General features: G+C 39.0%; 1 protein-coding gene across 2 annotated transcripts in view; it reads right to left on the bottom strand.

Annotated features, from left to right (window-relative positions):
- The window catches only part of DCLK1 (doublecortin like kinase 1), a 363242-nt gene that overhangs the window by 35605 nt on the left and 300381 nt on the right, over positions 1-27256 (bottom strand). For both annotated transcript variants that reach the window (XM_065408366.1, XM_065408375.1), the window contains exons 6-10: positions 19228-19312; positions 16353-16461; positions 12879-12936; positions 11493-11612; positions 3901-4047 (exon numbers count right to left, since the gene is read on the bottom strand). In XM_065408366.1, coding sequence (XP_065264438.1) covers positions 3901-4047; positions 11493-11612; positions 12879-12936; positions 16353-16461; positions 19228-19312 — 519 coding nt within the window. The remainder of the gene's footprint in view (positions 1-3900; positions 4048-11492; positions 11613-12878; positions 12937-16352; positions 16462-19227; positions 19313-27256) is intronic.

The raw sequence follows: 27256 nt of genomic DNA, 5'->3' as shown, positions 1-27256 counted from the left end.
CACTGTTTTAACTAAGCAATAAAACTGGGTAATTGTACAACACTAATTGAATGCAGAAACACATAATTGTGTGCCACCATATGTATCCTATTACTACAAAGACTGTCAGTATTTTCTAAGCTGCTCTTGTGATCACTGCAGATGGCAACAGTCAGAGAAGTTGTTCTCTAGGGTTTATTATATAGCTATAAAAACATCCCATGATTTCACAAAATAAACGTGTTAAATAGCAGCAATTATAAAAATGTTCCAATTAAAACATGGAAGGCATGTCCTCCAGAGAACAGAGCAAGTGGATGCATAGGTACAGCATTACAGACTTTAAGCACATTGAAAGCTCATGGAGATTTTTCTGCTAAAATGGATAATAAACATAACAATACTTACCATTTATATAGAAATTACCAACTTCAAAGTGTTTATAAAATGTTAAGAAACTAATCCTCATTGTACACCTGTGACAAATAAATATCATCCCATTTTACAGATCAGGCGATTGAGGCAGAAAGGTTAAGACATTCCTAAGGCCACAGAGAGTTACTGTCAGAGACAGGATTAGAATTCAGAAACTCTTAGCTCTGAGTACTGTGCTAAAGACCATAATCTCCCTCTCTATCAAAGCCTAGATGAACTTTAGAGCAGTAATGTAGTCAATGGATCAAATGCTGACTTTCTTACAGTGCGAGATCACCTGACGTCATGGCAATCTATTATGTCACAACATGTTTAGTCAGGCTTTTGACACAGTCCCACATGACATTCTCATAAGCAAACTATGGAAATGTGGTCTAAATGCAATTACTATAAGATGGGTGCACAACTGGTTTGAAAAGCCCTATTCAGAGTAGTTATCAGTGGTCTGCTGTCAAACTGGGAGGGCATATTGTTTCCTGCAGGAGTCAGTCCTGGGTCCAATACTAGTCAACATTTTATCTACTGATTTAGATAACAGAGTGGAGAATATGTTTATAAAATTTATGGATGACACCAAATCGAGAGGGGTTGCAAGCTCCTTGGAGGACTGCACTGGGATTCAAAGTGACCTTGACAAATTGGAGAATTGGTCTGAAATCAACAGGATGAAATTCAATAAAGCTAAGTGCAAAGTACTTCACTTAGGAAGGAAATATTACATGCACCACTACAAAATGGGGAATAACTGGCTAGGTGGTAGTACTGCTGAAAAGGATGTCAGAGTTATAGTGAATACAAAATTGAATATGAGCAAATAATTTGATACCATTGTGAAAAAGACAAATACCATTCTGGGGTGCATTAACAGGAGTGTCATATGTAAGACATGTAATTATTCTGTTACACTAGGCACTGGTGAGGCCTGAGCTGATGTGTGTCCAGTTTTAGGCACCAGACTTTCAGAAAGATGGGGACAAATTGGAGAGTTCAAAATGGAGCAAAAAAAAAAAAAAAAAAAAAAAAGGGTTTAGAAAACCAGACCTATGAGGAAAGATTAAAATAATTAATCTTGAGAAAAGAAGGCTGAGAGGGCATCTGATAGCAGTCTTCAAATATGTTAAGAACTGTTTTAAACAGGCTGATGATCAGTTGTTCTCCATGTCGACTGAAAGTAGAACAAGAAGTAATGGGCTTAATCTACATCAAGGGAGATTTAGGTTAGATATTAGGAAAAACGTTCTAACTATAAGGATAATTAAGTTCTGGAATAGGCTTCCAAGGGCAGTTGTGGAATCCCCACCATTGGAGGATTTTAAGAACAGGTTGGACAAACATCAGACAGGGATGGTCTAGATACACTTTGGTAATGCCTCAGTGTAGGGGGCTGGACTAGATGACCTCTCAAGGTCCATTCCATCCCTACAATTCTATGTTTTGTGATATATGTGGAGTTAAGTGCTGAGACAACACATTTGATGTCAATATGTACCAACAAACTAGAGACCTGACTTCCATGTACGCTAATACCCCATTACACTGCCAGAGCAGAGTAAAGGGGCCTTAGGGCTGGTCTACACTGGGGGGGGGGGATTGATCTAAGATACACAACTTCGTAGTCGAAGTATCTAAGATCGAATTACCTGGGGGTCCACACGGCATGGGATCGATGGCCGCGGCTCCCCCGTTGACTGCGCTACCGTCGCTCGCTCCGGTGGAGTTTCGGAGTCGACGGGGAGCGCGTTCGGGGATCGATATATCGCGTCTTAACGAGTGTAAATGAGAATCAGATCCTTTATATTTATCAGATGAGTGCTGCCTAATTTATCATACCAAGTACCAAGGGGAACACACGTTTCCTGTGCTCCCCCATATACCTGATAAGTTCTATGGAAGTGCCCCCATACCCTTTTATAGTTCTTTTCTTTTACATCAGTGGAGCTGAAGTAGTTTTAATATGCAAGTGCTTGTTTTGAAAGTTATGGTCTTTGTGAAAAGTTTAGTGCCTTCTAGCCATTGTTTAGTATCAACAGCAGCATATGACCTTTGTGTTCTCTGGACTGGAAAATACACTCGAACAATTTGAATAAAGTGAAGAACAACATGATTACTCACGATAGGCCAGTGGGTATTACCAACAAGGGAATAATGAGGATGGAGGCAGAAAGACATTAAAAATGCTTCAGGCTACTGCTGTCAAACTTCAGGAATTTAAGAAGTTTGAATACAAAAGCATGGTAGGTCTTTTTCCATGAAATCTTCCCGCACATTCCAAGTCACAGCATTAATGAATCCTGACATGTGATTGCTATAACTTATGCATGCAGCAATCTATGAACACTAGCATTAAGACTACTATAGGGGTGTACATGTTCATGTCTAATGAGAGCCCTGGCCTACATGGTTTTAGCATTTTCTGAAAAACTAGGCCAAGAATAGCTAGAACTATACAGACAGCTGTCACTGTGGAGTTCTGAATTGTACAAACCCAATTCTCTGCAAGTGTGTTAAGATTTACCTGAACCAACTTTCCCATAACAACTTTCCATTGCCAAACAATATTAAACACAGAAGATGATGGCAGACAGTGCACAGCTGAGAACTTATGTTCTTTACAATCTAAATTATATTATTGCTGTAAAACACACAGTCAGTTTTGGGCGCCTTGATACTGAAAATTCTCTGCAAGTTAGAATAAATTCAGAGAGCAAACACAAAAATGATTAAGGGACTGGAGATATTAATTTACTGGCAAAGACTGAACTAAAGATGACAGTGGACACAATAACAGTCAAGAAATATGTAGACCCCAAGGAGAGAGAGAGAATTTGTTTAGGGTGTTTTTTCAGTGACTTCAATGGGAGTTGGACTGGGCCCTCAGAAGAAAATCAATGACATTAAAATAGAAAAAGGAAGGTTTAGACTGTCTAACAAGGAAAGTGTTCTAACAGAAAGATCTATTAGACTGTTATATGGTTAGAGCAGTCAGAGATGGACTTCAGGGTTCTATTCCTGGATCTGCCACTGAAACACTACATGCTTTTGGGCAGATCATGTAATCTCAGTTTGTATGTCTGTAAATTGAAATACTGCTACTAATCTCCTGTGTAGGGGGGTTGGGTAGCTTAGTACTATGTAAAGGTGCAAAGTATTTATTCCAAGGAAAGTGCCTAAAGCCCTATTGCATGAAGTATTTGTAGTTAGACTGAAAACACACTGAAAAATTCACTGTATGGAATAATCCTGCACTAGTGTCCTAGGACAAAGACTTGCTAAAGACAGACTGTTTAACTTCTAGGAGCCTGACACGTCTATATTCTTTGTGACTGCAGTTTGGTTTTAAAGACCTTTTGATGATGAAAAGATTAGCATGTGAGAGAAAGTAAGTTAAAAGGCTAATGGCATAGACTATTTCATTGAGAGCACAGGTACACTTTCATTCACTCCCAAGTTAGCAGTAACAATACAGTAAGTAGAGCTTTCACTTACCAGTAGATTCTCAGGTTTGATATCCCTGTGAACAATGTTCAAGCTATGGAGGTATTTGATGGCACTGGCCAGATTGTACAGCATCCCACTGGCATCCCGCTCTGTGTATTTGTTAGTGGAGGTAATGGCATCAAAAAGGTCTCCTCCCTGGAACAGAATAACCATGGCACATTTATAACTTCCTGTTGTACACAGACAGCACCGCTTAATAATCTTTTTGGAAAATGAATAGCAGCACTGTGCCACTTTGTGAGGGCCCCACAGAGGTCCTTCCTACTTGTGTTGTGGTATCATTCCTCCCAGGTACAGAAGGCAGGGCATACCTCCCATTCAGAGCTGGTCAACACTGCTCAGTGTGTCAGCTAATGGAGCTGAAAGTTGTGGATTGAGGAAAATATTAAGCAACCCATTCCTCTCCCGTAGCCAAGCATGCTGCTTCTGCGACATTTCCAGCACTGCCAACCTGTTTCCTTAGCACCTACATTGCAAACCTGCTGCTTACCAGCATATTCAGCTGTCACTGTGCTCGGCACCAATCCTTGCTGCCATTTATTATAATTACAAAAAACCTACATTCAAAACCATATCCACAATCTCAGTTAAATCTAAAATGATATGGATATTTAGAATTAAAGATGAAATTATTTCCCATAATGTATCTATCTACCCAGCATATATACAATGCATTAAAGGAATCTGTTTCCACCTCTCAGAAATCTTTAAAAACATTAACTTCAGAGACCTCTCTCCCTTTTAGAATGCGTCAAGTATTCTAGGTTTTCTACTTCCTGATGTTAACACTGGGGTCCCCCAACAGAAAATATGATACACTATTATGCTCGAAGGCATTTGATGAGTTAACATTGTAGTCTTACTGCACTGGAGACAATCTATGTCACTTCCCAGTTATCACTAAAAGTATTTAACTCTGTTGCAATCACCCATGCCTCTCTCTGTGTTCCATCCTACACCATAACATGACACGGTGCCAGAGCTGGCTGGATGCCACCGCCAGGGAGGGGAAAATAAAAGGAAAGGAATGAAGGAAGGAAGAGAAAGTAAGTGAAACTCCTCTGAAGTGAGGAGAGGGTTTATTTTTTCCATTCTCAAGCTCTCGGGCAGCCACTAAATCAGACTGTATTACCAGCAGTGAGCTAAAAGAGAGAAAAAATATTAAAGTGATTGAGAATGGCCAAGAGGGCAGGAGAAACCCCAGTTCAATGAAGAGTGTAAGACAGGGTGAGAAAAATAAAAGGTTGCTTTGCAGAAGAACTGGACCAGAGGCCAAAAACAGAGCAGCTCCATCAAGGAAGCCTAGATCCCACGGAAACAGAAAAGGAGAGGACAGAGTCTGCAAAAACAGTGAGAAAAATCAAGCTGCCTAGCAGGGACAGCAGCAACAGAAAGAAGAAAAAATTAATAAAAGCAGAGTGTTCTTAGAGGAACAGAAGTTATTTTCCCAGGGCAATGGAGAAAATATTTCCCATAATCCCAACATTGCCAACTCTCATGATTTTATCCTATGTTTCATTCTATTAGGTATTTTTCCTTAAGCCCCAGGGCCTGAATCATGCAAATCTCAGTTTTCATTGGGGAAAAAAAAAAAAAAAAAGTCAGTTTCTGGCCTTTGTGGTTACAGAGAAAAGCTAGAAAACATGGCTGCTAGAGGCTCAAAAAGCAGAAGAAAAATAAAGAGAACCAAAATATTTGAAAATAAAAAAATTAAACCCATCATGATTGTTTAGCCAATCTGATGGTTGTTGGCATCCAACTCAACATTCTTGTACTATTGTGTTTTGACAGTGGTATAATTCCTATAGAAAGCATTAATTTCACTGATTATAATCAGTGTAGCCAAAATGCATAAACTGTGTTGAGCAGTTTCATGTTGCATCAGAACTTGTCAATTATGCCAATAAATACCAAGTACACCTCTTTTATATACAATATGGGGGAAGAGGCATAGGACATATTGGACTTAGGTCAAGATAAAAAGAATGGTATATGAAACACTGAAAAATCTATGTGACACATATTTTATTAGGAAATCTGAGTAACTACCACAGAGCAAGATAGGGAAACAGAAGGATGCAAACTGTAATAAAATGAGGTTCTACAAAAAGCTCACAAAGAAACAAAAGCAGAAAACTTGAGCAATTCTGAAAAAAGAATTTGGAGACAGGTGGGTATAGGATGCCCCCTCATTTCTTGAAAATGAACCTGATAAGAAGGTGAAGTCCGCAAAAATCTGAGAAGGGTACACTGTCCAGCACTGTGAAGACCTCCAAAGTAGGGGTAGATGTTGCACAAAAGAAAAGAAAAGAACAAGAGAAAGAGGTGAGATTGACAATGAACATGGCTATACAGCTACTGTCTGATTGTGGGCAACATGAAGACAAAGTTTCAGCACCTTTGCCACCAGTCCAGTAAAAAGCATCTTGCTGAAAATTATAATAGCTCAGCAGAGGATTCAGCAGCACAATTAAGAAATCTGCAAGCTGCAAAGATAAGAGGACTTGTGGTAAATGAAAGCAAAGTTAGCTCATTCCAGAATGCTAATTAGAGTTGTCCAGCAGAGATTTATTCCCACTTTGGGTTTTAAAAGTCCAGCTCACTAGAGTGTTTGAAGACAGTCATTGACAAATCTAGACCATTCAGATCTTCTGTACTATCTGATGACACTGATCAAGACTCTTTGAATCAACCACTCAGAGGAATCATGAGTTAGAGAACTTGGAAAACCAGGGGGGAAAATTCAAACAGAATAAAGTAGAAGATGGAGGAGAAAGGGGCCAAGATTAAGCTCAAAAGAGAAGATTAAGGGAAAGGACTGGTTTCTTTAAATTGTTAGAAGCGATATTAAACCTCAAGTGTCATGGCTTAAGCAAATTTCTAACTATTAGAGATCAGGATGAGACCTAGTGTAGAGGGCAAATTATCTCACATCTACCTATTGTGGGGTTCTTATACCTTTCTGTGAAGCATCTGGAGCTAGCAATGGTCAGACACAGAATACTGGACGAGATGAACCTCTGGTCTGATCCAGCATGGCAATCCCTATGTTTTTACATTCCTATGTTCCTAAACCTCAGATGTAACATCAATTACATCAGTCAAGGATCTGGCCCAAAGAGGGTGAAAAAAGGTCAAGCCTCAGATGTAAGGGAAGAAAAGAAAGATGAATCTAAAGCCAAAAAGAAAAAGGGAAAGACCAAACCTAAAGTTAAAGAGAAGAAAAAGAAAGAAAAGAATAGAGGGAAGCCTAAACTCAAGAAAGGAAAATAAAAAGAAAGCACACACAGTACATTAATAGAGAGACAGCTAATAAAGCAGAATAATGTTGTTGGCAGTCAGGCAGTCTACCTTGTCCTCCAGTTAAAAAAAAAAGGATATAATTAGACTACACTGAATTTTATTATATTGATAAGTGTTTCTGAAGTTAAAAGAGGAGAAAGAGGTGCTGGAAGGCACTTAAAGCGTTAATATGGTTGACAAATATTTTTTCTAAGTTGTCTCTGAAGCACTAGTGTTTTATAACTTGCCAAGCTCTGCCTAGCTTATTCATACATCAGGCCAACCCATCCATTACTTAGGCACATTGGGCACAGGGGTGGGGGGCACGTAAGGATGCAATTTCAACCCTTCTCTCTTGGTTCTCCGATTTTTCTGGAATTAAGTCAGACTAGCAACATCAGAATGTAGTTTTTATCATCTGCACATAAGGCAGTAAGTTTGTAAGTACAGTAACCAATTATTTATTACCTTGTTATGTAAATGATATAATCTCTTTTCTGCTGTGAAAGTGAAATCATATCCCTGAGTAGTAAAGGAAACTCAATAGTAAATCTTGCTCGTTAAGTTGACTAACCCCCTGTTCGGTTTGAATAATAATTTTGTTTTGTTGTGTAGAAAGGCAAAGTGCCAGGGACCAGGTCCTGCAGTTGTTTTACAAGCACTGCTTGCAATACGTTTATATTTGTATTTATGAAGTGCTTTTTCTTACACTTAGAGCGCTTTAAAAAAAGCAGGGAACGATATGCCTACTATGAAATGAAGGCAGTATTTACAGCAGCCACTTTTGTCAAACATGTTACTGTCAATTAATGCAGGGTGATATTAACTGCAACTGCTCTACAACAAGCCTTTTCTTCTTGAGTTTCTTTCCTGTGTGTGAATTTGATTTAAACTCAGGTTTTCAAAAGTCAGTCAATAACAGATGGTTAATCAATTCCAACAGAATGTGCTGTGCAAGGGAAACAGTCAGCAATTGTTGAATTAACAATTAATATCTTTCCAGAAATACTTTCCTTGGTGCCTGCAGAGCACAGTATAGCAAGGTTTTTTCAATTAAATATTAACAAATAGAATAGATATTCAGAGAAACAATACTAACATCTGATTAGGACCAGGGCCCGCTCCAGCATTTCTGCCGCCCCAAGCAAAAAAAAAAAAAAAAAAAGCCGCGATCAGCGGCGGCAGTTCAGAGGGAGTGAGGGACCTGCCGCCCCGAATTGCCGCAGGTGCCGCCCCTAGCACCTGCTTGTTAAGCAGGTGCCTGGAGCCGGCCCTGATTAGGACCATTCTCCCCTTATCCCCCCTCATCATATAAAGGTAAAGGACCCATTAACTTCATGTGCTCACAGAAATTCAGATTAAATTTATGTCTATGAAAAATCTCCTAAAGCATGAATATTATCATAACTAAAAAAAAAAGCAAACCATCAGATTAAACTTCATGGTATCTGCAGAAATTTTTAAGTAAAAAAGAGAGAGAAAGAGCATGCAAGCGGGGGTGGGTATGTTGAGGAGGAAGAGAGTAGGAGAAGTAGTAGAAGACTGATTTTCCCATGAAGTCATTAGAATAGCTTTTCTCTTTATAATTCTATTTTGAGACATTCCCTTTTATGAGTGCTTGCAGTGTCCTCTTCTCTTGTTTAGCTGAATGAGAACTGATTATAACTTAAACCCAAACAAAAAACCATATTGCATGTCAAATTTTCAAACATGGGTGGCTAAGTAAGTTGCTCCTGCAAAACTTGCCTGCTTTTTAAGTGATTGCTCACCCCTAAGGTCCTGGGCACTGCAGTCAGGGCACAACTCACACTGGCTAGTAGACCTTCTGGAGGGAAGGGGGAAGATGGAGGGTCTGTCATAGGAAACTGAGTGGAGATGGGTAGTCACTTGGACCCAGGGGTGAAAGTAAGTCCAGTGATTTACCGGTACGCTGGGGCCAGCTCTGGCCCCCAGAAGGGGCAGGGCCTAGGGTGGAAGGGGCGTGGCTGAGGGAGTCAGAGCCAGCCCCAGCCCACCCTATAAGTTAAGTGCCCCCCCCACCGGGGTAGCAGCAGCAGCCCAGGGCTCCGGGGGCTATTTAAAGGGCCCGGGGCTCCCCTGCTTCTACCGCCCCAGCCCTTTAAATAGCCGCCGGAGCCCTGGAGTAGTGGTGGTGGGGCTCCGGTGGCTATTTAAAGGGCCGGGGCAGTAGAAGCAGCAGGAGTCCCGGACTTTTTAAATAGCCTCCAGAGCCCCGCAGCCCTACTCCAGGGCTCCAGCAGTGGGGCTCTGGTGGCAATTTAAAGGGCCTGGGGCTCCAGCCCCTGCTGGGAGCCCCAGGCTCTTTAAATTGCCCCCTGGGGAAGCCGGGCCGCCCCGGTACGGCAAACCGGCTCTTGCCGGTACGCCGTACCAGGGCGTACCAACTTACTTTCACCTCTGCTTGGACCTAAAATGGCCCAGAGTTTGGAACTCGAGCAGACCTATCAGACAGTACCTTTCTGATTGTTTTACTATGTGGCTGCCTAGGTCTCTCTCATTGGACCACAGAAGCCCAGTCACCTGATGGGGGATCAAAGAATGGCTATAAAACCAAAAAGATGGCAGAGGAGGGAAACTAAGAGGTGGCAGGGTTTACTATGCTTCCAGAGATTAGGTGAGCGGATGGGCAGAACTTGGGCAGTGGTTGAAGGGGTCTTGTTTCTGTTTGTGGATGAATCATTGAGAGGCAATTCAACTTCCCATCTGTTACATGTTTGTGGTATAATGCACAGGCCAGTCCTTGTAAGCAGGAGAAGCAGGGCCCTACTTAATGCATGGAGGTGAGGGGAGAGCATGGTCTTCTAGTTCTGGTGTGGTTGGAAGGCAGTGGTATTCTTTCCATAGGGTAGAACTTTTAAGAGCTTAAAGGCCAGTTTTGCACACCAGGGTGAAGTTTTTACATTCAACAGGTGTGTACACAAGTATTGCTGGCACAAATTAAGTATCTATGTTTGAAAATTGGGTCCTAACCATTTAAATAGTGGACTTCAAATCATGGTCTGCAAGGCCACCAAAACAAAGAGTGTTGCTGGAATGATGGCGGGAATGGGATATTGAGAATAGAAGTGGTTAATGAGAGAGTTGGTCTCTCTTACAAAGTATTCTGCAGAGTTAAATAATTGGAGAACCATTGTTTTTATAAGTGAATTTGAAGTGCAGGTCTATTCTGTAAAATCACTATGGAAAATAGCATTTTCTTACTCAAGACCTCTGTGCCCTGCATTTCTTCAGAATTCTCTGATTTTACTGACAAATATATTTTAATTACCTTTCACTCTCAGCAAGCTGGGTTGTATTCTGACATGTGTATCATTAACAGAACTGTTAGCTAAATTCTGATTGCAGACCCCTTATTGTGAAAGATACATGGGCCAGAAAGACTTGTATATTCCAGGCTGAGTTTGCAGTTCTGGCAATAAGGGGAAGAAAATCTGCTCTTGTAAAGTGAACACATTCAATTGGGAAGTCTCTACAAGGCAATAAATTCAGAACTAACTACACAATGCTGTTTTTACCAAGTTATTTTTCAGGATAGAATCACACTTTAAACAACAATGGGTTTTTTCAATCTCAATTTCAATTAAAGTAAAAGAGAAGATTTAATGAAGGGACACTAAACTCAATGGATAAGGATGACACAGATAATGTATTTTAAATGTAAGGCCACATTACTTTGTTTCAGCAAAATATAATGAGGTTTATACAAATGTTCTAATTGGGTGCTTTTGTTTTGCCTGTTGGTGTAATCTGGGGCCAAATTCTTTTTGAAATATGTGAACAAGATCATGGACCCCCAAAATACTGTCCACTGAGCACTTGCTGGCGTGGTCTACAAAAAACTATCAGGTCACATAGAGCTGGAAATGAGCAGAGCTAGCAGCTAAATTGTGTTAAAATGAGCTAAAAATTCAATTGCTTTCTTATATCTGTTTGTCATGTAAGACAGTGCTGCAGGTACCACAGGAATGTTATGTGATGCCATATGTGAGGAGAAGTGGGCCAGATGATCACAAATGGAAGGTGAGGTGTCCACAAAACACACACTATTAGGATGTGGTCCACAATATGAACATGCTTGAGAGTCCCCAAACAGCAAAAGTATAAAACACCCATCCCTTGTCATATGTTATTGTAAGTCTTTAGGATAAAAGCAACGGGCATTTTAGTGAGTTTTATCATGTACTAAGGTTAAAGCTGCTTGAGTAAAATGCCTGAAGATGCTGATACAATCTTGAATCGGGTTCACGTATGTGGGTGATCTCCTTCAAAATACGCACCTTTACAAGCTCCATGACAAGGTACAACTCAGTTGGCATGTCCATCTCCTCAATCAGAAGAACAATATTGGGATGTTTGACCCTTCTTAAAATGGATACCTCATTCTGGATCATGTGCTCCTGCCACAGAACAAAAATCTTAAATTAATACAGATTGGTGGAAAAAACCCTACCCTTTCCACCCACCCGTGAGGGAGAGTTCAGAGGCTCTTGGGACTTTCAAATCTTCCAAAGAATCCATGAAAATCACAAACATTGTTTTAGGCAATGTAGAAAATGTCTGGCAACAGCATCATTGTGGTGACTGAGTCAAGGTCAGAGAAGAGAACACAGAAAATGAAATGTGGGAAGAGAAAAGTCAGTCAGTCACTGACGCTTCTTAGAAAATTTTCTAATACAAAAAAATATTTTGAGCAGTTATAAATATGGTTCTATATTCCCAGAAAGCATTAGGTAAAGAATTATAAAAACCAGCAGCAATTCAGTTAATATAATATTTACTATATATGATTATTACTTCTATTTTACTGTTTTTATAGCATTTAGCACTCTGGCAGCTACATGCTTTAATGACAGTAGTTAAAGCAAACACACACACAGTCCCATATGAGGAAAGATTAAAGAGGCTAGGACTCTTCAGTTTGGAAAAGAGAAGACTAAGGGGGGACATGATAGAGGTATATAAAATTATGAGTGATGTTGAGAAAGTGGATAAGGAAAAGTTATTTACTTATTCCCATAATACAAGAACTAGGGGTCACCAAATGAAATTAATAGGCAGCAGGTTTAAAACAAATAAAAGGAAGTTCTTCTTCACGCAGCGCACAGTCAACTTGTGGAACTCCTTACCTGAGGAGGTTGTGAAGGCTAGGACTATAACAATGTTTAAAAGGGGACTGGATAAATTCATGGTGGCTAAGTCCATAAATGGCTATTAGCCAGGATGGGTAAGAATGGTGTCCCTAGCCTCTGTTCGTCAGAGGATGGAGATGGATGGCAGGAGAGAGATCACTTGATCATTGCCTGTTAGGTTCACTCCCTCTGGGGCACCTGGCATTGGCCACTGTCGGTAGACAGATACTGGGCTAGATGGACCTTTGGTCTGACCCAGTACGGCCTTTCTTATGTTACAGTTAGCCAAATGCTGAACCAAGTAAATGCATCTTTCATTGTATTCTGCAGGCTGCTAGACTTGTGCTCTGATGGCCTGTCAAGGGCAGAAAATTCCAAAGACAAATGCCCTCAACTGCAAACATTCTGCCATTGGCCAGGAAGAATTCGAACACCAAGAACTTCCCGAACTGATCTTAGCTGTCAAAACAAGTTCTCACAGAAAAATGTTTTGTTGGAAACATTTATAGTCCTTATTTGAGCTCTCATACTTACTTTTCCTCTACATTTACTTTTTTTTATGATTTTCAGAGCATATTCTCTACCAGTTGACCTGAGAAAAGATGAAAGAAAAAATTAACATTGAATTGCAATGAAAATTTCCCAATGGCTTTTGTGTTTGCCGTTCAAGCACAGTACCTATAACTGCTGAGATGAAAAAGGATATCATCTGAATACTTTAAAGGATGTGGTAAGTACACTGTAGTCCTGCTGAGTTTAAGGTCGGTGATTTTAACAGGACAAAATCTGGAACAATAATGGCTCTGGGGATACAAAGTTAACATTTCTTTGTACTGATGATAGCAATAGACCAAGAGAATTATTGTAACAAGAACACATACCTGAGAGGTAAAGGAGCCTCTCTACTCCTACTCAAGATTCACATTTACGCACCCCAGGATTGGATTAGTTTTTTGGCCACAGCATCGCACTGGGAGTTCATGTTCAGCAGATTATACCCCAACCCCCAAATTTTGTAAATTTTATTTATAAAAAAGAAAAATGTGACAAATACTTTATCACATTCAGATTCTAAAGCCAGCAGGGCCTCAAAGAAAGATATAAATTAGGATACAAATTAAGAGAGTTTCCAAAGAAGCTATTCTGAATGATCATCTCTTCAAAACTACAGCATTGCTGTTAAAGCCTTAATTTAAAAAAGCAACAAAGCACCCTGACATCTATGTTTTCTCCACTAGAGGGCTTCAAGCTACAGCTCTGAAAATTGGCCATTCTTCACCCTGAGGTGGCCTTCCTGTGGATGCATTTATTCTGAGTAGACACATCCAAACCTGAGAAGGGACAGATAGTTACAGTGTCAATGTCTATCTTTTAAGTGGGAGGGACGGCATCAGAAACTCAGGTGCATGGGGCTAAAACTCGGCAAAATATATTCTTCTTGAAAGCTAGTGAACCAGACTCTTTAGTTGTCCCAGGAAAGCTTCCTTTCTGTCACAAAAAAGGATATTAATGGCTTTTGTTTTCTGTGTAAGACGATATGTGCTCCAAAATACTGGAAATATTAACTAGTATGGAAATTAAGATATTTCCAAAATCTGGTATGTTAGAAATGAATTTGTCTGCTAGACAAATTGCATGCATGATACAGCAAATATGTAACAAGCAGACTACAACTCTGGCTACTCTTTGATTTGGGGGATCATACATTTTTAAAAAGAAAATAAAAGCTAACATAATGTAAATTAATATCCTATTTATTCTTTCCTCTAAAAAGATGTGTAACCACAGACTATTGGCAACATTGATTCGCTCTGTGTCTTACAGACCTATTAAGCAAACATTCAGAGCAGACCAGAAAGAGACAATCAGATGGTAAGCGACGATATACCTACCACTTAAATGAACAATAAAAAGTTACAGTGCAAAGCAGAAAATTCAGATTACTGCAGTATAAAAATTTACAACTATGTACTAGTCACAGACTAAATTGTTAGACCTTTTGTTAATTAAATTTTCCTAGACCAAATAAGGGGCTGCATTCCTTCCACACACTAAGCTTTCACAAAATCCAATGGGCTTTTGGGTGTGCAAGGAATGCAGGATCATGGTCATGATTTTTTATGGATACACACACACCATGTATGTGGAGGAGATAGGCATGCGATAAATTAGAGACGTAATAAATACTGTATGTAAAATCTTACTCAAGGCCCAGGAAGGGTAAGATTCAGTCTTAGTACAGTGACAGGTTTTTTAATAGATCAAAAAGTCATAACTTTGAGGTCCAAGTCTGTTCTAGACACAGGAATTTTATGCCAGTGGGATGAGGAAATTTCCTCAGCTCCCTAACGCTGCCCAGCATTCACTCCTGGCCCTGCAGGGCCTGAGATAACTTTATAGCTATGCTTTTTTATGCCTAGAAATGCTATTTTAGGTCTTTGTGGAGGTGTTTTACATTTATTACTTTAATGTTTCTGTTTCTCTGAACTCACGCTCATGGTAACCAAGCCAACTTTACAGGTGGAGGGATATAAGGACATTTGTGATTTAACTACATTTGTGGTTTAACTCTCAAAAACATTCCTCAAATAGTTTCTCTTTAACACAAACAACATATGCAGGAAGGTGTGCACTCTTTTTGGATGATCTGCATAATGAGACCACAAAATCATGTATTCCCTAGATAGTCACTTATAGAGTATTCCATACAGACAGTGCCACATATTACTAAAGATAACTGGGAAGTGGTAGCACTATTTCTGTGTGTAGTGAGACCAACAGTTAGTTCTGTCATTTCCTTGTAACACATTTCCTCTCAACTTTAGAAACACCCCAAAAGCCCAAAATTACTTGAGTATACATGTTTAACTGCAGGCAGGGAAGACTCTCTGAATCTCACAGTATTATTCTGCTGCATAATCCACTAGCTTCTCTAATCTACTATTTCTTTCATTTTAGACTTGCCCTTTTCGTCTTTCGCACTCTAGCCTTAGCCTTTCCCCCTCTCCCCTTTTCTTTCACCTTATCCTGTTTTCTTCTATATGGCTTTATATGTGCCCTCTTTAATTTTGCTTTTCTCCTTTTCCTTGGGTTTCTACATTTTCTAGCTCAGGGTTCCTATGAGCCATTTTCAACTCTGGAGTTTGATCTGAAAGATCTTTTGCATCAACATTATAACCTCTCTCAAAGGCCTGTAAAGGGGTCATAATAATCTTGGCCACGTACCATGTGAACCCTGAGTCTGTAGAGAGAAAGCTTATTCTTTCAGACTTCCACAATAGCTGTTAGTTTGGTATACGGAGACAATTCAATCTGAATCCCAGGCTGGGACAAATTTCTTTCCAGAGAGACTCTAGTTTGCATCCAGCCTATTCTTGATCTAGTCTTTGTGGCTGGCTTCAAAGTTCTTACTTGCCAAAATGTTAAATTTGCTTCTGAAACCAGTGGAGTCTTCTGTAAATTGCTCCTCATTAGGATGTAGTGGCAGTGAATGTGGAACCTCATTCCCAGAACTCCCATGATTGGATATTGGCAGCTCTGTTGTTTATTGTGGACATCTCTTTCTCTGGCTCTTTTTTTGCCATTCTCTGCATTGCCATCATCAGAAATCAGAAGCTTCATAATAATTTCTGTTGTGGACATCTCCTCCTCCCTCTGTTTCTTTTACACCACACTCTCTTGGTTCTCAACAATGCCCCCCCCCCTTTCTCTCTCACCTCTTAGTGGGGCTGTGGCAGCAGAGCCTACTTCAGGGTTTAGGGGTGAGGAACTCAAACCCACCCCTCTTGTATATAAAAAACCCCAAAGCATGAAAATTATAGATTGTCCCTTGGAACTGCTCCTTTTTTCACAGCACAGGTTATTAGACAAGTTTTTCCATTTTTTACATCTGGCACTGAGATATTACCTTATTCCACAAGTCCCACAGTCTGCAAATAAAGGTATGATCTAGGAAAAGCATTATATTAATGATTGCTTTTACAGTAATAAGCAAATAATCCTTCTCACCTTTCTATACACTCCTTTACAATAGCAAAATTTCCGTCTCCTATAGTCCTTCCAACTTTATATCTTTCTGCTATTGATGCTGGAACCTGGAAGCCTTCTTCCAACACTTCTGAAAAAAGCATTAGTGCATTTTTATTGGTAGAGAAGGAAATGCAGATGTTGCACATAACATGCGCTTTGGGTCCAATGGAAACCGTTCAGAATCAATATCTCATTTAGTGTATTGCAAAACCATGTTGCTGACATTGTATATACTCAATAGGTTTCACACAGATCAAATGATGAAAAATAAAACCTATGGGCTGTAGACTCAGCCATTCAAGGTTTACACAACTTACAGTCCCTATTGCAACATATTCACAGTGTAAAACTGAAATTGTATTTTTTTAAATATGAAAGGGCCTTTGTGGTCTGCACAAGCGTAGTTGAGCCCTTTGATAAGGGTTAGAACTGCTTGACATAGTATGATTAAATATACGTACCAAAAATCTAACTCTCAAGCCCTTATTTTATTACATCCTGTAAAATGAGACATCCATAAAATTCCTCATGTGTTAAGTGCTATTTTCCCCTCAATATTAAATATTTAGTTTTTAAACAAATGTTCTCAATTATATCACCTTCACATGCAACCTGGGCACCAGATGTTTAGGTAAAATTGTGTTATACACGGGGTCTACACACAGAAAAGGTTTGTAGTTTCTGTTACTTTGGTGCCTATTAATGCACCTTTATTCTTGAAATACATTTGAAATAGCAGTTTACCAATGCCTACTAATGCTTCCAAAAGCTGGGATTATGGACTTCAATCTAAACAAACCACCTTTGGACCACATAAATATACTGGGTATATACTAATAGCTAAAAAGCCTTTTAAAACTGTGACTCTTAAATTTACACTCTTTAAGGCAGTAAATATTAATTACATTTCACACAACAGAATGCGAAGTGTGAGAGACTATTTCGCAAAAAAAACCCACGTTTTCCAATGTGGTGTTAAGATTGAAATGCTGTGACTTTTGTGTTTTTCACCTTAAATTACAAATGGTACAGGCATGTGTGTGTCTGTGTGTGTTTGAATGATAAGCATCAGAGTACAGGCCAACCTGAGTCACATATCTTAATCATTGGCATGCAGCCAGGATATTCATCTCACTTGGCCTGTCATTTTTCTGCTAAAGCCCAATGTGATTCCTCATGCTTCCTAAAAAAGTAATTACATGTGCATGGAACACTCCAGTATACGGTGCTATTCAGATTAATTTATTTCAGGCATACTATGGTCATTTTGGTAAAGATCCTGACCATACTCTATGCTTTTTATCACAGAAAGGCTGGGACAGGGTATTTGAGATACTGTCTGTCCAAAGTAATTTTATAGATTAAAGGGATATCAAACATGAGTTATTGTTTTAAATACAACTGTCCTCTAATTGTTGCTTTCATTTTCTAATCAAATGTCAAATTAATGTACATCATATCAAAAACCTCATCCTATGCCACCTTGAACTCATGTCAGCATACAACATACCGATCTGTGTCTGAACTGTTTTGTCTATGCTGAATTCTAAACTCTTTGAAACAAGAAACAGGTCTCCTTATAGGCTGTGAAATGTTAAGCATATTGCTGTTATATATGAAATGAAAGGAAGGAAATATGTGACATCCCCAGCAGGAATGATGACCTTGCAGAATTTTCATGTGTCAGGGGAGTTCAGTTTCATATGGACAACTTCAGATTAAAGGTTCCAACCATCTCCTGTTAAGTGGGTAGGTTACTAGACCTTTGCTGTGCTAGTCCCAAGAGTTTGGAACTTTTGTCAAAATTACATCCCTCTCATTCCATCACCTCCTCCTTTAAAAAACCCTTAAAATAAGAATTATTCTAGAAGTTACTCTATTTTAGTTGCCCTTGCATTTATTACCTTTCCCTCTAACTCTTCACCATTTTATCACCCTGGGTTCCTTTTATTTTTCAGCTTTTAGAGGGTGCTCTTGTAATTTTTTTTAAAAGATATACATCACAATAAAACAATGAAAAACACAGCCCACAAAGTACTCAAGTGGGAGTGCTTGTAAGTAAAATGAGTATGTCAGATAACACTCAGTAATAATAAACCACCATCATCCTCATCCCACCATCTAAAAAAATTATAAAACCAGATTTTTTTTTTAAACAGATGGGCCATTAAAGTGGCAGTTGGGCCTTCTCTACAATACAACCAGTTTAATCCCCAATGCTTCTGTGATACTTTGGGTGAAATCCTGATCCTATTGAAGTCAATGGCAAAACTCCCACTGACTTCAAAAGGGCCAGTAATTCATAGATTTTAGGCCCAGAAGGGACCACCGTGATTATCCACTTTGACTTTCTTCACACTGTGTCCACACACAAAAGTGCTGCAAATAATTCACAAGTATTTTAAAATCTGGGTGGAGTAGACAAAGCTTTCACATTTCAGAACTGGGTTGCTCTAAACCATTTCTGTTTGAACCCATTTAGCACCAACGAGGAATTTTTTCAACTAGTTCTGCTATTATTGTCCCATATTGTACCTGTGGTCTTTCAAAACCTTCCAGAATCCACTGCTTCTGGGAGCTGTTCTGGAATCTGTGGGATCAGTACCATAGAAGACAGTGGAACTGAAATGCTTGAATAATGCTATTCTGGATGCAGGGCAAACATCATGCTAGCATAGAATCCATGATTCAACCAGTTCAATAAACCTGGTAACCCTCTAAAGGTAGAGTCAAGTCATCCCTGCAACTCTTCACTCGCTTCAGCATGAATAGCAACTCGTTTCCCGCATAGCTGCTGAGCTATCATTGTTTTGAAATGTCAACAACCTTCTGCCATCAAAACAGTCTCTTTTACCTTCTCCAGGTCCATCATTTTCATCCATGGAGCTGCAAACTTTGGTGGATGCTAATGAGGTAGAGGAGCCACTGTGTTGGGAGCTCTGGAAATGGAGAAAGACAAATGAAGACAGAAATGATTGTTAAAGTGCACCTGTATCTCCGCCCATCATTATGGAACAGAAGTCCCAAAGGGGAATTTAGTATTTCCCATGGAAAACATCCATTCGCCCCTTGAAAAGAGGCTACAGGATGTTTATCAAAAGTTAGATTTTTCTGCTCATCTACTTCTTTCCCCCCCCCCTGTTACTGGAGAGTTCCCTACTTCGTTTTGTGTAGTTCAGCTTCTATGCACCTTCCACTGAAAAACAAGTTTAGAAAGGTTCTACGTCCAATGCATATTTTTGTGGCTGAAATGTGAGAAGTCACCAAATTGGGGTACTGTCTGTTGGTGGGAGGTTTCCAGTAGTTAGTTGTCTTGACATTTTAACCCAGCTAATACCAACACCAAAATGCCAATTATGACTGATATCTATTTGTTAGAACCAGGTTCGCTCTTTCCTGCAAATACCCATTTGGCAAAAGCCTCCCCAGAAAGGTCCTAGAACAGGCAAGCATATTTTTGTCATATAGGGAGAAAATAAAACATTACCACATATATGCTTATTTTCCAGAGACCTCTTATTCTGTGCTGCATCTCTCTTAAATTAAATGATGTCCCAGCCAGAGAGACACCATCTGCAAATCTAGAGCTTAGAATGTGTCTTCAGGATTCTCCCATCCTGAAGTTTCCTTCTTGTTGCAAACTGAAAAAATCTACAAATGTAACAGCAGCACTTTAAATTTAAAGCCACAAATGGGCATGACTTTATATTTTCATGGGGTAACTTGAGTTAGAAAGCGGTCTTTATTTAATTATGAAAATCATGTGATAATACTATCTTGGGTTTATAAAGCACTTTTCATGCTGAAAGATTCCAAAGTGCTGCACTGTTTGTAGTTTCCCTCCAAGTTACGTATCACGTAGAGTGAGACTATACTGTTTGCAATTTACATTGTAATCTCCAAGGGGTAGGGACTGGATCATATCTTTCTCTATATTTGGAAGCAGCGGTGGCTCCAGGCACCAGCGCTCCAAGCGAGTGCCTGGGGCGGCAAGCCACGGGGGGTGCCCTGCCGGTCCCTGGGAGGGCGGCAGTCAGGCAGCCTTCGACGGCATGCCTGCGGGAGGTCCGCCGGTCCTGCGGATTCGGTGGCAATTCGGCGGCGGGTACGCCGAAGCCGCGGGACCGGCGGACCTCCCGCAGGCACGCTGCTGAATCCACAGGACCAGGGATCTCCCGCAGGCAGGCCACCGAAGGCAGCCTGCCTGCTGTGCTTGGGGCGGCAAAAAAGCTAGAGCTGCCCCTCTTTGGAAGATACTGAAAACAGTCTTGGGAGGTCTGGAAATGTGGAAGTGTTAGTAGTCAATGAATAAATGTTACAAACTTAACTGGAAAAACAAACTATTTAGAGGAATCATTTCATACACCAATGAAATAAAAGTCACTTTACGGTAGAACATAGCAACTGTTTGGGGCAGGATATGAAGAACAATGCTATATCTAGTTGAAACATCAGTGCAGTACTGAGCTAACAGGATGCAATTACCAGTTAGAGTCTGGCCAGAATGCTGGAGTTTATTTATATTTGCAGGCTAAATTTTAATTTCTCCCATACTAAATTGAGATCAGTGGATTTAGCCACTCACTTTGGCTATTTTCCTTTAAATAATTCTGGTAATTTGCACATCCCATGCCTAAGAGTTTCTATGTCTTTTCTTTTAATCATCATGAACTCATTCTTTTCATCCATGTGACCACTTCCTTTGAGCTCTGACCAGGATTAAAACTTCACTCATCAGTTTTTGGACTACATTTGCTGCCTCTTAATGATAGAAGTGTGCACTGACTGGCTTTATACTATTCACTGAGGCATCACTGCCCTTGCTGCAGGCTTAGGACAAGTGTTAACTACCTATATTTAAACTCTGCTAGATATTACAGTGAAAACTTACCTCACAAACATTTGCAAATGACAGTGTAGAGGGATAACAAGTAACAAGCATACAGCATAACGCCATGAATTCTCAGGGCAGGAGAAGATATTCCATGTGTATAGCACAGAATGATGATAAAAAGTAAAAATTTTGTTTTACACTTCTACTGGGAAGAACATATAGTGAATAGCTTTCACTATTTTTTCCTGGTGCTTCTCTTAACTCTCCTATGACAGCGCATCCAAATTATTATTGCTTCTGCCTTTCCACTCTATTTTCTTAAGGGGACTATCATTTAAATATGTTCAGCACATGATGTATATGCAGTCATGAAATGATCTTTAAAAACCCTGAAGTGTTATAGCCCAGGATTATTGAAAGCATTAGTATTTTGACAAATTACCAAATGGTTACTGCATACAGTTTTTACATTTTAAATGGTGAGATGAATCTTTACAGCAGATGGTACCTCTAACACTACAGATTATACACCACAGCATCTTCTTTAACATTTTGATTATCTCTTCAGACTGCTGACCTACTGCTCTTAGTCCTAGAGTGAAAATGGGAGAGATATTAAAGTTGAGACATTACTTTGTGGACAAATTTTCTCAACCTGTATGAGTAAATTTAGTCTCATTCATACAAGGACACCTGATTTTTCAGAGGTGCTGAGCTCCCACTGGGATTTGTAGGTGCTCAGTTCTGAAAATCAGACCAATCACTTAAACATATGCTTTAACTTTAAATACAAATAATCCCAGTTGATATGTGTGAGGTTAAGCATGTGCTTAACCACTTAGCTAAATAGGGATCATCTTTGGGTGCCTAAATATGGATTTAGGAACCTAACTCTAGTCAATCAGAGATGAGAATTTTGGTTTCTGTACATTTTAGCAGAAAACAGCTTTAATATGAGACTATTTTTAAAGCCTCCATCTCTCTTATAGACATTATATTTAGATCAACACATGAGAGCAGGAAGACTCAGTATTATACACACATAATTGAAAACTGGGCACCAAAATGATGCATTACAGCTATATACTCTCCCATAGGTCTGCACACAAAGCACCCACTGACAGCAGTGAGAGTTGTGTGCATAAAACAAGTTGGGAATGGACTAGAGTGTAAAATGAAGGGAGTGTTAATGAATTATTTTGAAGACTGCCAGACCGCAGAAACCATGAAGGAATGCCCTTTACATCACATTTAAGAAAGCCCTCAAATTTTATTAAATAGATTAAAAAAATAATATTAATAAAGTTCAGGAATTGTATGTACATGTCTATACTCACAATCTCCATACACAGAGAGTCTCATCTAATATGTAGATGAGCTTACTAGGTAAAAGAGTCACAAACAGCTTGACTTTTATTGTGTATTTCAGTTCTCTGGAATTATTTAAAGGCATTTATTTATTCATCATTTTGTAAGCTAGAAGGACACTCTGAGTTCATTTAGACTTTATTTAGCTCATTTTCCTCACCAAGCTGAAAGACCTCTGGGTCCCATTCCCTTGAGGGGCTTGGTGTTTCTTTCAGTTGGTTTGCTAATCCTGATGCAGTTGTTTGTTGTACATACGGTAGCCCTCACAGCTGTAGATCCCATTAGGGTTACTGCAGAGGAAAAAACCCTTTGCAAGAGCAAGATATTTTCAACCACAGACCTTAATGCCATTAGCTGTTTTAATTTTAAGAGATCTTGAGGCACTTGAAATGTCATCACCTCAACAGATTTAACAGGGACCAGTTGCACAAGTTGCTGACACCTGGCTGCTTTTATGACACACCTACATAAAAGCAATGGCATAAAAAGATCAGGTCTTTGGTGTAGGTATTTCAGATCCTATTCGGGTTCACATAACAGATGGTCAACATACCACACTTCTTATTGATGTGAATGGGAAGATTAGCACTATAGAGTTTCAACCATATCTTACTGAGAGATTTATTCAGCGACTGTTTTGTAAATATTTAAAGGGTGTACCTCAACTGCCATTCCTCAAATTCAAGGACAAGAGTATGGTAAAATATTATATAAATCTGAGGATTCTCCTCTTCCTACATACACCTTGATTCAAAACTCATCTTCCATCACAGTCCAACACAACAGAGGCAATGATTTTTGTGGACTATGGTACGAAGCAGTTATGAAAGGAAACCCATAACAAGTATGTCTAGAAAGCAGGTTAATGCATATCAGATTCCCGAAACTTGAAAACGGAACATTGGATTACGTTTTCCAATTTATCGGAATCTTTATTAGCGCATATGGAGTCTACAAAGTCTTTAGACAATAGATTCTTTTGTATTTTGCTAATGTGAAGGAAGCAATGAAATGCTTCTGGATGAAATGTCAGTAACAGAAATCCACACAGGTGTAAAGCTGAGTTGGGAACACATGAGGAGTTGTGTTCTTTTAAAAGGGTGTTACTGAAACAGGGTAAAATGAGTACACAAAGTGTAGGTCAGGCACAGTGATGAGGTACATGGCAAGGGAACTCTTTAAATTATTATAGCATATTAGTGACTATCCCCAAAGAATTAACCAGGATTTCACAGACATGGTAAGGGGAAAGGCTAAACATTTCAGTAGTGTGTGTTTGAACACACCAGGAAATATTATGTAAATTCAGAGATTCCTAGAAACTAAAGAGGCCAGTTAGGCAAACATGCCAATCTCCTTGTCTATGCAATATTGTAACCCATATGCGTTTGGTTCAGTTATAAATTACTCAGGTTATTAAGTTACCTTAACCCTCCACCATCTCCCTTGGAAACCCATTCCCTAGTCTAACTGTCATCATGTTTAGTGACAAAATAAGGGTAACAGAACAGTGTAGAAATAAAATTAAGAGCCTGATTCTGCTCACCTAATTCCACTGAAGTTACACTGCCGTAAAACCAGTAAGAAAGGAGAATAACGTACACTGGAAATATTTCAAGAGCAGGAAATGTTTTTAAAAGGCCATGCAGAGGGCAAAACATTCAGCAACAAAGAGTAAAATAATACTTTTTGGTACCATTTTTGAAGAAGAAACTCAGTTTTATATATTACAGCCTAGACAGAAGCCAAGGATTAGACAAAGTTCTTTTGCCCTCTCTCTATCCAGTGAAAAATGTTCTTTATTTTCCTTTGTTTAATCAGTTTCATTTTTTGGCACATACAGATGAGAAGAAAACAAATCTCAAGTAAACAGTATAAGGCTAGTAAAAATTACTTAATGGAGAAACTTCAAATCCACAATCTTTGTGCTGAAAGAGTGGAAGTCAACGGTCTTCAATGTGCAGAAAGAGAAATGATGCAATTGTTTTCTTTTCAAGCTGGGATACACCACTAAACTGACACACGAGATCTAGATTTATTAATAAGCTGCCTTCATCTGGAAAGAAGGGAAGAAGAAATGTGTGCAAGCATGAGTCTTGTCCATAGTCCTACTTTAGGCATAGTGCCTTGAGGCACATGATTTAAATGAGATCCTGCTTGAGGAGCTACACATTTTTCACATATGCACTTCGGGATATATATACTGCAGTGAGCAAAGAGATCAGTTCAAACACAAGCAATAATCTATGTGTTTCATTTAGGAAACTGTTTTGTTCTTTTCTTGAGGGCTTAAGTGAGTGAAGGTGAGATAGGAAAGTTTGCAGGAATATCGTGCTGGTGAAAAGAACTAAAAATGGCAAACTAAAGTATTCTGTTCTATATAGGTTCTTGTATTGCACTCATCACCATAGAATAAGCGTGCCTGAGTATTCTGTTTGCCTACAGGGCAAGTGCAATACTGAAAGGCTAAAACAGTTCTATTTGGTGTTCAAGCAATAATCTTAAACCGGAGCTGGATGAACCACTGCTTTGAAGGGTCAGTTGTAATTTAGTCTCCACCCTCACTCATTCTCTGGCATCTCCTGAGGAAAGATTGATGTTTTTAAAATATACATATATCAGATTCATGCTGTTAGGAAGTTGGCCCACAACTTTACTATATCCATATTGTATTTAATGTAAAATTTATTTATGCAGTAGCAGAGTGAAAGGGGTTTTTTTTTTTTTTTGAAGTTACATACACATTATAATATCTTTAATGCAACAGAAGAAACAGAAATTTTAAGGAAGTCACAGATTTGTGTTTCCTATTTCTTCAATTAGACTAGAAATGTTGCACTGTGGTCAGTTTTTTATTTTTAATCTCATCTATTTGTCCGGGCTGAATTTTAAAAACTCTTCCAATACCCCTGAGCATTTTAGGAAAGGAATTCTAACTCTATGTTATTTTGTGCTATCTTTTAAATTATTGATATAGTACAGCTTCATTTTTGTCTTCATTAGGCTACTGCTGGTAGCCATCTCCTTATTACTGACAAAAAATGCAAAACGCAAACATTTTTAAGGGAAAAATAGTTTTGAACCTGGCAGACTAATTTCCCAATGATCAGGACGTGGACTGAGCTGGAATTTGTATCAGTCTCACAGACCTATAGAGTAACAGCTCTTGAAAATGAGTTGAAGCGGCAGTAACCAGCAGGAGATGGAATGTCATCTGTTGCTAAGTTTTTCCCCAGAAATAAGCTAGGGAAATATAAACGAAAGAGGGCAAAGGTGTGCTGGGGAAACAAGGTATTTATTTTAAAATACAGCAAGTACAGTTCAACATTCTTTGCAGACACATTTTTCTAATAATTAGGTGACTTAGGAAGAGTGCTGCTAAAGCTCAGTTGACAGCAGAACCTGGTACACTGCTTAGGATATAGCACACTAATTTCTCACTTCATACTTCAAATCTATCCCCTGTCACATACTCACAAATTCACCCATAAGCAATTCTAGGCAGGTAAATTTACTGTTTCCAAAGGACCTATTAGAAACAAAATTCTTCCTTAGCGGACCCTTTACCTCTAAACACTAGAGCCCAGAATTTAAATTTTAAAAGCTACTGAAATGCATCCACTAGTTAGAGCAACCTATTAGGATCTATGAATCCCACATGCTTACATTAATTGGACTATTAGATGAACAATGCTCATCCAATATGTATATACTATAATAACTATGAGAATTATTTTGAAGCCTGCTTTTCACATTTTCAAAATAAACTCACTGAACATCGTATATGGGTTTTTTTCCATTTATTTATTACATGACTTACAATATTTTATGATAATGTTAAGTCTAGCAATACAACAAACTGCAACCAGTATGACATGGCCAAATATGAAACACAAGTACAACACAGTATGATGTAACAATGGCAGAAAATGGAAGTGATTTTCTTTAGCTGATTGTTTTATTTCAAATAATCAGCACTTATTTTTGTAAGTTTCACGAGTTTTGCTGATAAATCAATAGTTTTTTTGGTTTCCTGAAACACATTAATACAAAAATGCAATATTTGAGAAGAAAATATCCAAGCACTTTTCTTGGAAAAAAGGCCATATGGAGCTCTTTGTAAAAATCTTAAACTTATATTGTGATTAATGTGTCAATATTTACAATACTATGGTGCAACTAACAAGAAGAGGCCTTAGCAGAAATGGTGTTAGTTCATCTTTCACTAGAGAGTTTAAACTCAATACAGTGTATACAGGGAAAACCACAACTAATTACCTCTACATTTCAACACATCAGACAATGGGTATGTATATGAATACAGTACTTTTTTTCATACTTTACTGCTGAAGGTGATTGAAATATGAATATAATCAAGATGCACAAATACAGACATTAAAATGCATACAAATATGTATGTGCACACTGTGTATATATATAGCTTTTATCTAAAAGTGTGTATACACACCCGCACACACATACACCCACCCACACTCACACCCTCCCCACCCACCACACACAATGATTTAAAATGGGAGCTATGGTCACTCAGCAACTCTAACAAATCATATACAGAGGGTAAATAGGCAGAGTAGGCCATTCAACGAGTATTACTAAAAAAGTATAGTTATGAATATCCCCTGTTCAGAGTGCAGGGATCTGCTGTTATTACTGTGAGGCC

Source organism: Emys orbicularis, chromosome 1 (assembly GCF_028017835.1).
Source record: "Emys orbicularis isolate rEmyOrb1 chromosome 1, rEmyOrb1.hap1, whole genome shotgun sequence".
Lineage (NCBI taxonomy): Eukaryota > Metazoa > Chordata > Testudines > Emydidae > Emys > Emys orbicularis.
Note: the sequence above shows the minus strand (reverse complement) of the source record. Positions and strands in the feature narration are given on the sequence as shown.